At 40.8% G+C, this 10464-nt stretch overlaps 2 protein-coding genes across 3 annotated transcripts in view; one reads left to right on the top strand and one right to left on the bottom strand.

Annotated features, from left to right (window-relative positions):
* LOC110062803 (uncharacterized) overlaps positions 1-1415 on the top strand; it is a 60515-nt gene extending 59100 nt beyond the window's left edge. Inside the window, exons 24-25 of one of the 2 annotated variants that reach the window (XM_089292814.1) lie at positions 536-615; positions 1110-1415. In XM_089292814.1, the coding sequence (XP_089148940.1) occupies positions 536-615; positions 1110-1325 (296 nt within the window). In that variant the 3' untranslated portion in view covers positions 1326-1415. The remainder of the gene's footprint in view (positions 1-535; positions 616-1109) is intronic. The other variant, XM_089292813.1, reaches the window with a different exon arrangement.
* Positions 1416-6533: 5118 nt separating this feature from the next.
* Positions 6534-10464, bottom strand: LOC149110649 (uncharacterized). Its single transcript, XM_089292825.1, has 2 exons — positions 10395-10464; positions 6534-6971 (listed from the first exon to the last, which is right to left on the bottom strand). Exons 1-2 carry the CDS (start codon positions 10444-10446, stop codon positions 6592-6594), a joined length of 432 nt encoding a protein of 143 aa, XP_089148951.1. The 5' UTR covers positions 10447-10464; the 3' UTR covers positions 6534-6591.

Here is a 10464-nt window from a genome sequence, read left to right on the forward strand (position 1 = left end):
GGGAGGAAGAGAAGAAATAACTAGGAACAAGGTTGATATTTACGTCCATTACAACACGATAACAGCAAAAAACCTATTGCCATGAGTTGAACGGTCTGTAAAACAAGTTGACTTGCTATCAAAATCATCCGTTTCATGAATATTAATATATGACCTGATATGTTCGACAAACAATAAAGCCAAACAGGAATCACCCGCCTCAATTGAATAATAATTACTTGTCATAAGTTAGACAAAATACGGTCGGGTGGTAAAATTTTGAGGGCGTTTTTAGTAAAACAATTATTCCACTCGCGGCTGTTGGATATGAGATGATAGATAACCTTCCCGGCGGCGCTATGCACCTCGTTGGCCATCTACCATTTCATATCCAACGCGCGCTCGTAGAATAATTGTTAACTGTTTTATTTTAATTTACAAAAGCTTAAGGCACACTGTATGTACTTATGGTCATGCTAATACAGGTTCGACTGCAGTACTTAAGCAGTGTGCTGTAAACTAACAAAGGTCTCTCGGTTTTTTTTTTTTTGTCCAGAGGTTCGAAGGAATTGGAAAAAACGATGGTTTGTGCTCGACCTCACCAAGAAGTACCTAGCCTACTTTGAAACAGAAAAGGTTAGTTTTTGTGATTAGTTCATTTTGAGTTTCGCTCATAAACAGACAAAGCTTCATAAGCAGATCTCTTGTGTTCAGGTGTAATCCCTTACCCCGAGCGTTGCCTATCTGAGATTTCCTACTTAGTCTGCTGTAAAATAGCAGGCCTTTTCATAAAACCTGCTTGATCAGTGTGAACACCTCGAGAACGCTTATATTGGCAGTTCAGACAGCAAGGTCCGTGTTCGGCAGATTTCCGTTAAAGCACACGAACACTTTCTGAGCCTCGCCATCCGAACATGTGCGGGATGTTTCGAGTTTAACAAAAAAATGGTCAGTCTGTGACGTAATGACGTTACATCATGTTGCTGAAAACTTGCGTGGTAAAGACTCGGCAATCAGTGAGTTCTTGTTTCTGCGACAACGTCTTCATCTGGTACTTATTCTCCCGTGAGATTCGCGGTCGCCACTTGCACCCTTCCGGCATCTTAGTTACCAATCCGTTCTCTTCCCAGGCGGACATCCCAAAGGGAGCGATCAGTTGTAAGGCCATCACCCGTGTCTACGAGCACCGGAAGTGCGGCAAGAGCAAACGTGAGTTCCTGTTTTGTGTGGACACTCCAGACCGTACATACACGATGTACGCACCGACCGAGCACAGTATGAAAATTTGGATGACATGTTTAACGATATCGCCGACTGCTATTGAACTCCAGAGAGATCAAACGTAGTGCAAGTGAAATGAAAAGCCTGTCTGACAGTGCAGCTCCGATAAAGCACCTAACTTGTTTTGTTCCAGAAAAGACCCGACGTTCCATGAAATGGTCACTCTTAAGACGAAAAGCTAGAAATCTACTTCCAAATATGAGAAGAAAGCGTCAAAAGCACATCTGTAGTAGCTCTTCAGTTTACTATACTGAGAATTTTTAAGGAAATGACAGCAATTTCAAAGCGGGTGGCAAAATTTTCCGCAAGCACTTTCTTGAAGTTAGCTATTGAGAAAATATCTTTATCTGTGCTCAACGTAGCGTGCAGAAACTTTTACAGGCAATACTTCAATAAGTGGCTTTAGCAAATGGAACATTTTGTTATTCTTTTGTCAGTGTGTCAATTTATCATTTTTTTGGCACAAGAATCTGCTTTAGAAAACCATTAATTGTATCCCACACCTATGTGAGATATGAATGACCAAACAAACTCCATTTAATCAAAGTTCCTAGTTTATTCTGTTTTGTCCAGTCACATTCCCAGTTTTACGTGCACTGGTTGTTTTGAGAAGTTGCTTATATCAGAGGTGCACTGTGATTATGACCCAAAGATAAATATACGAAACCTCTGTTCTGTTTGTGAAGTGGGCTATTCCTTAACTTTCGGAGACTTGCATAACAACCACCGCTGTTGTAGTTGTTTTTGTTGTTGTTGTTGTTGTTTTTTTTTCCGTTAAGTAACTATGTGCTTTGATGTGATAGTGTATCTAAGGAAAAAGAGTTGGTCATTTTAGCCAATTAAACCATTTAAGGAATCTCGGTTAAAACAGTTTTGTTCGAAATCACAAGTTCGTGTTTGAGTTAAACTATTTCAGCGATTTGAAGTTGATAGTTCCTTACCTGTTTCGAATGCTGGGCGTTTCACATCTGCTATTTTAGGATTTTAAATTTCCCGTGCACCGCCATGTTTATTTTTGTAAAGTTTGATGGGAAATTATGACGTCAATGCGTGGTTGGTCGTTGTTAAAATGCAGCATTGCGTGAATCTAGATTTATAAAAGTGCCTCTAATCGTTTATGATTTATATTCCGGATGTGAATATGTTCAGTTCCAAGGCAAAATATTCATCTGTGGACTCCATATTGAGATCTTTGACCGCGCAATGACGTCATAAATTATCTTAAAGTAAACATGGCGACGCCCAGGCGATTTAAATTGATGATCAAACACTTCGTATTCGAACCGGTTACAGAGATATTACCTTAAAACCCCAGGAACAGTTAAAGACAACCATCAGGTATACTTTGGAACTTAAACTGCTTCTTAACCAAGATTCCCTTTAAGGACTAGACTTTTTCTGTATGCACATTAGATAGCGAGAGACGTTTCATGTTTGGTCGGTTGTGCAATCTCATTGCATTATTTATTAGTACTCTCTTTAGTACAGAATTCTATGATTCGAAAGATGTTAATGTGCGTTGTTTTTATTGCTTACAAGGTGGAATAAAACTACTGAATAGGCGGCCTGTACCATGCTCGATCTTGTTAAGCCTGGCAAAACTACTGACGGACCTGGCCACAGTTGAGGGTGAGCCCTATCCCCTACCCCCTTGATAGTTTTGCCCGGCAATGCAAGATGGCGGTTGAGCAAATTTGTCTGACATCTTTATTGAGAAAATGGAGGCTTTTGGCAGCAAGTGTTTATGAGTAAAATATGATCTCTAAGGGACAAAATGAGTTTTGTAAACTTGTAATAATTTTGGTTTTGGGGTGGAGGTTGGATGAGTTTAAGGGTTTTTCTTTAGACTGTACTGTCCTAAAGAGAGGAATGCTTGCAGGCTGAGCGGTCTTGAAGCCATTTTGATCAGTATTTTGTAGATAATGTCCACTTGACCACTTTTACAGTTGTTTGCTTAGTTACCTGGCCTATGAATGCAAGCGAGGCTGGAGGTGACCTTGCTTTGATACAGACTTCTCTGCTTTTCTCATTTAAATACCAACTAGTTAGCATAAGAACAACTTGATTTACACAACAAAAGCAGTGAGGTCTTTATCAAAACAAGATCACCTGTAGCCTCGCTACCATTCAAAGGCCAGGTCGCTAAACAGACAACTGTAAAATGGTCTGTTGCAACCACGTCATGCATAGAGTATATATTTAAGAATTGAATAGGGACGCAGATTCCACATTACTCAAATACTGTAATTTAACATAGTTAGTACTAACTCTACTAACTATGAATTTAATAACCAGAAGTAATTTTATTTTATTAATTTAATGATGAAAAGCATCTTGCTGTGAAATTTAGTAATAAGCGCTGTTTTTTCTGTTCAAAATGGGTTTCCTGCTGGGGTTAATTGTGGTGGAGATGTCCAAAATATTTGCAGTAATTTTCGTAGCGCGCTTGCTAATAAATCATTGATTTATATTTGTCGTTCTAACATATTTTGTATAGTAATATCCATTGTTTATATAAAGTAATCGTAAAATTTAAACCTTGTAGATATCAATTTCTGAAAGTAATGGAATTCTTTATAAGACGAATATATTTTATAGCATAAGAATGGTTTTATAATGACGGTTTTATAGTATAATGATGGATTAAATATATCAAAAGAGAGAGGTAGGACTACTTTATATTGCTTTTTAGAAAAGTGAAGTATCCAACAAGTCGGAAGAGGGATTGTAAAGAGAAGTGTCAAGCTAATAAATTCCACATCTGCCAAAGTTTACACGCTGAACTCTTCGCTGGATCACAACCTTCCTAGACATTTTCGCGTTAACTTCATTTGGTGATTTTAGAAGGGCGATGTTCGCTGCAGGCTGGCGTCCTTCTCGGTTCCCATAGCATGAAACAGCTAGGAGAATCCTTGCTTCCTGAAGCGTCAAGCCCTGGCCAAACGATCGCAACATTTGAACGCAACATGTCGCAACATTGTTGGGCGCAACATGTTGTGCGCGGTTGGCCACCCTGTTGCGACGTGTTTCGACCTTTTGGGTATTGTTAGCTCAAGTTTGAAAATGGTCAAATTTTTCATGCAGCATTTGTGGATGTTGCATGATGTCGTACTCGTTTGGTCGGGTTCGTGCAAAAATGTTGCACCAGGGTATGCGCGCTAGTTCGATTTGCAAGACCCAGCATATCGCAACACGTCCCAACAGGGTGACCAAACGCGCGTAACATGTTTCGCCTAACAATGTTGCGATAAAATGTTGCGATCGCTTGGAGGAGGCTTTAGTCGTTTGGCCTGACAACAGGCTGTTTCCCGTATATATACTACTGGTGGAAGAGAGGCACTGAGCGATGGCTCTCACCCAGTGACCCCGGCCAGGGTTTAAACTCGGACTGCAACATGCTAACTATTAAAATGTTAAATGTTAAATGTCTATAGTGGTCGATGCGCCCAGCAACAACTGGCTAGTTTTCAGGCGTGCCACTTAAACTGAAAGAAACAAATATTGCAAATAATCATAACAGGCTTAAAAATCCCAACTGGTGGGAGGCAGACCAGTTGGCTATTTACAAGCATGACCGAGAGTCTACCGAGAAACAACTCCAGCTTAGTGGTCAGAGCGGGACTTGAACCCGCGACCTACGGATTTCAAGTCCGGCGCCCTAACCACTCGGCCACGCTGTCTCCCGGCGAACACGTTTTGTTTCAGGGGAGTAACGCAAGTTAGAAAGTTGTTTGGTAGACACTGGACAGATTGGGGTTCAGTGATGCGAAAAAATACTTTTCTCCTGACGAATTTCATTACATTAGAGAATAAAGATTACACATATATCAAGGATATCACATCTGCTACTCTGCAGTGGTGGCTCGTCTAAGCGTACGAAAGCCAGAGGACGACGCATGCTGTTCGATGAAGCACAGAAGTAGAGTTCAGACTCCTCACCAACGAGATTGCTGAAAGAGCCGAGGGGCTCCCACTAACCATGTTAGTGTAGCCCCCTCACATGAAATTACACACTTCTGCCTACCTCGTCCTTAGCCGTCGTTGTGTTTCGTCGAAATGGGGAGGAACAGGGAACACAGGTTTATCGAGCGTAATGGACTCACAACTCTACGCGCATCGTGTCCCAGTAAAGAAGAGAGGCCTGGGAAGGGGCCACGATACTGCAGGTGACTGGATATCAACCTCGTCCCCGGGGCCTTCTCCTCGACGATTTTCAAAATGGCGGCTCCTCGGGAGAAGACCTCCCGTCTGCCATTTTGAAAAGTGGAGAAGGCCCTGGAGACGAGTTTGACTGGATATCTGCCAATCAGAAGTGGTCTATCGACTTCTCACGACCTTAAAGAGGACTTACATTGCTTTGCAACAGCAGTTAAGGATATTTATTTCGCAAATCCACTTATGGTCTACAATTTCTTCCTTACAAACTTATTTACAAGTCTTAACATTAGTCAGCGTGTTGAACAGGCAACAAACCATAACCGAGAGCAAATAACACGCTGTAATAAATGTGTACAGAACACGTACTGGAGATTTTAAATGATAACTCCTTGATAAATTTACTATGTATTCAATAATGCTAAGCAACACTGCCTCATCTATAACTCACTCACATTTGCTACAGATTTCTTATAGTGGCGCGAACTTTTACCTGCCTACGTTAAACGTGCCTGGTTTTTAAATGTCTACCGTTTAAAAAGCTAAGTTGGATTACATTTGCTTCAAGCGAAAATTATTACTGCCGCACTAATAAGCATTTCGAACAAAAAACTTTCAGACGCTTTTTTTCTTCATTTCGGAGAAAGGCCGCAGATCTCAGAGCGACACTGCGCTCGTAAATGAATTTTGAAATTAACTTGGGAATCACTAACTTTTGAATGAGCTAATTTGAAGAATGCCTATCTCAAGTTACAAGTTTCAAGATTAAATAATGTTGAACTAACATTTCCATGTGAATTTATAGCATGGTACTACGACTCAACTCTATGACTCTGTTGTGGCAGTTAGAAGTTTGTTACAGTTTAAAAGAAAACAACCGAGGTCGTGTGAAATTTTCTTATTCCAAAACCCGGATCACATGAGTGCTAAAAAGAAGTGACGGGAGTTTGACCCCGTTATATCGTTGTTACACCTTGTCTGAAAGGGAGCTGGTGTCAGCTCTCACATGCACTAATCACCTCACTAGAAAACTCTCGTGTACCTCTCATCAACTTAACTTTAGATCCGATCATCAAAACCTCAGAAGGCGTCAGTTCTCGCCAAGCTGTTTTCCGCAACAAATCGCGTCCGAAAGTTTTTTTCGTTCTGTCATCAGCACGGCGTGGTGTTGTGAAGTCAAGTGAAATTAAGGGCTTCAATCACACCAACAGCAATACAGAGGAACACCAGATATAGACCGAGGTTCACGCCAGCGTCAGCCGAGTTGCAAGCGTCATCGTGGCAGCAGGAGACGGTACAATCGTAGGAGTCCTTTGCAATCTTTTCTTCATCGCACACCTTCTCCATTTCATCGCGCAGTCGTTCATCTGCGCACAGGCTTTGCACAAGTCTCATGCGATCATTAATTTTCTGCCAAATCCTCATACAGCGGTCTCCAACTCCATGGCAGTCTTTTAAGTATTTGTGGTGGTTCGCTTTTAAAGTGGCCTTGGTACACTGGCTTTCATAGCCCTTGCAGTTGTAACACGAAATATTATGTCCTAAATGACTTCTTCCTGTTGGCAAAGAAATGCAAGTAAGCGTCATTGCTATTTCCCCGGAAAATGTTGATTTTAGGTTTTCTGAAACATGGCTGAAAATGATAGTGGTGATCAAGTACTCAACTTGAAAAATCGCTGAGTATTCCCCCTAAAACTAACCCTAACAGGGCCTTAGAGGTATGGAGCCCGGTAAGTGTACGGAGCCCGGTGAATGCCACCATAATTCTTTTTTTTGTAGCGTTTGGTCGACTATGTTGTCAAGTTTTCAGTCGACTTTTTGGGCGAGTTTTTAGTTGACTTTTTTGACGAGTTTTTTTGTCGAATTTTTCACAATGAGTTTTCCTAAGTGTAGGTTGATAGCATGAAATAATCCTGGAAACAACAAAATCTCTGAGTACTCCAAGCCAAGATAAAAATAGTGTTCAATGATATCATTATGTATGCCACAGTAATCTTGCAATGGGAATATAGTCTGGAAGCCGAACACCCGCACATGTCGATGTTCTCAAAGCAACTGTGAAAAGCACAACAAAAAAACACACGGCCATGCTGGCCAGCATCTAAAAGAGCTAGGCTAACACGAATGCATGCATGCATATAAAACAGTTGACAGAAATGGTTTCATGAACAATTTAGGGTGCGTTCCTTCGGGGCGATCTGGATCAGGATCAGTGACCCAAGATCACTCAGATCATGGTGCATCAAAGGAACCGATTAATCCACTCTGGTCACGGATTCATCGGTTCCTTTGATGTACTATGATCCGGAGTGATCTTGGATCACTGATCCTGATCCAGATCACCCCGAAAGGTGCGCACCCTTACTCTTTTATTTTAATCAGGAATAAGTCAAAAAAGGTCGACAGTAAAGTTTACTCAAAACTCGACAAAGAACTGGAGTAGACAGAAACCTCGATACAAAACTCATCAAAAAATGCAACACAGAAGTCGACAAAAAAACTCGTCAAAAAACTCAGCAGAAAACTCGCCAAAAAAATGTTCTCCAAAAAGTCGACAAAAAGTCCACCAAAAACTTGACTGAAAGCTCGAAAAAAAAGAGTGATAACCATGGCACTTACCGGCCTCCGTAGTAAAAAAAAGTCTTCGCTACTTTTCACACAGAGATTTCCCTTTTTTACCGAACATTGAACTCTAGCAAAGAGGGTTTTAGCGATTTTTAACATGGAAATTGTATTGTCACAAGCGCGACCGGCGGTTCAATTACTCAAACGCGAACGATCCAAATCGGTTCTCTCGCCTGATCGCCTGATTGCAGATGAACGACCGTGTTAAACAGGAGGGACGTTATTTTAAAAACAATGCAAAGCGATAACGAATATATTTATACACCTGAGTGAAAAAACGTTGTCCGAGCAAAAGTGTGAACCACAAAGGAAAGCTTGATAGAATAGATCACAAACAAAGGAAATTGAATGTCCATGTTTATTCATTTCTTTTGTTTGTGTCCTCTAGGCCTCATTATTAAGCTGAATCTAATATATCGAAAGTGGCCTATTATGGAAAGACTGAAAAAGCGTGTGCGTGATCATGAATATTCAAGATTGTTTCCTCGTCGCATTTAATTATCCTGAGTTATCACAGGTCAGCTGCGTAAAGTGGTGAGCTACTACGCCTGAGAGATTAGAAAATGTAGCTTTATTTCTCAAGTTAGGCATTCCGTCCACACTAATCCGGACCAAAAACGGAGCTTTTCCAAAACGTTCTTCAAACCGGGGGAATTTGAAAACACCGGGTTTGCGTTTTAGCGTGGACGGAAAACAATTTAAAAAGGAGAGGTTTTCGAAAAACGATGACGTCACAATATTAATCATGTGATTAAGTGTTAAAAGGCGCACTCAAGCTTTTCTGCTGTCGGTGATTACTCGGTTTTTAATTTTTTAGGACGGGGGCCTCAGAAAAACATAGAAACTATCCATGCCCTCCCAGAGGTAGCTAAGTTAGAAAACAAAAGAACATTTGAACGCTGAGAGCTTCGAGATATGCTCAAGTTTGCAACAGTTAGTGAACACGAACTATAAAGAATAGATCAAGTCAGCGACAGACTGTTCATTTAGAGTGATAAGTAACTTCGATTGCCATTCCAATTACTTCACGACAGCTGGGCATACGTATTCACTCAGACATTTCGAGCAAACCCGCAGTTTCTTCAACAACAGAACCAATGTAGTAATAAAGACATACAGCCTACATGCTAATCTCGTTAATCCTTTTCGTCCACGTTCAGAGTCCGTAAGAATGTAAATTAGTCTTAATTCACAAGTTTCCCAGAAAACCACTTTGCCGCATTATCTGTGGTTTACACTTTTTCCTTGGCGTTTCTTCAATCAGGTTTAACCGAAGTCTCGCAGTAAGGTGATGTAACAACCAAATGGAGTACAAATTTATTTTGGAAGGAATAACGAAAATTGGGGTGCTATCTGTCGACAGCCACAACGAAATTGCAACATCAGCAAACATTTGAATTTATCGTTGTCAATCTTTTCAACGGGATTTTCTATCGCTGAACCAGTCTACCGGCCCAAGGGATTGCCATAGCGTCACTTAAGTAACCAGTAACCAGTCCGTCGGCTTGTCAGCATTATTTCTGAACTCTCTCAAACCATGCACTGGATGTGGCTCTCCATGCAAAGGAATAGCAATTAATTAGACTTTCAGTAAAATATGATGAGTAGACAAGCCAGAGGTTGTACCTTGGGACAAAGCGAAAACCTACAACCGATGGTTTCAGGATGTGGTTTCTGTGGTCTAAAGATATCGCTCGTGATTGGTTACAACAAAATGAGCATGCCAGACATATTTTAGATCTTCACAGTTTTATAAGTTTGACGGGGTAAAATGATGCGACGCATTTGAATTTAGTCTTCTTTTTCAATAGGAAACTCGGAAATGTTTCTTACGTACTTTTAAAATAGAGGGAAATGGTTAGGAAACCTGGCAAAGTTCTTTGCTGTATGTTTCTGTTTGCTTCTTTGGGGGTTGACCCTGCACAAATTGCAAAAGGTGGTTATGTGCGCTTATGCAACTAACCAATAGACGCATTACGATTATGTAATTCAGGCATAGTCTGTGAACACAAAACAAAAGATGTGCAGGGTCAAAGCCGGTCCTTCCAACATAAATCTTAGCCTGTTTGTTTGTTTCTTTGAAGTTTACCAGCGTTCCTAACCATTTCCCTCTATTAGCTCTAGTTTCTTACGATGAAAGTCAGCTGTTACGAACGTGTTTAAATAGAAGTACTCGCCATCACTTAATAGGCCCTCAGTGTTTTTGTCTACACATCGAGGATACACAGATCAATTTAGTGATATATCGCGGTACGAAACGCCCTGATAAAAGTTTGTTCGTTCATAGTCATAAAATGCCCTACACCTTCTTACTATACCTTCATATGGAGCAGAAATGACAACCATCGACTTACCAGATTGGATGACTAAAAGAATCACGACCACATTCGGCAAAAGATGCTTCATACTGATATTGACTTGTGC

The sequence above is a fragment of the Orbicella faveolata genome, unplaced genomic scaffold (genome assembly GCF_042242905.1).
Source record: "Orbicella faveolata isolate gen_17 unplaced genomic scaffold, um_ofav_v1 contig_24, whole genome shotgun sequence".
Classification (NCBI taxonomy): Eukaryota; Metazoa; Cnidaria; class Anthozoa; order Scleractinia; family Merulinidae; genus Orbicella; species Orbicella faveolata.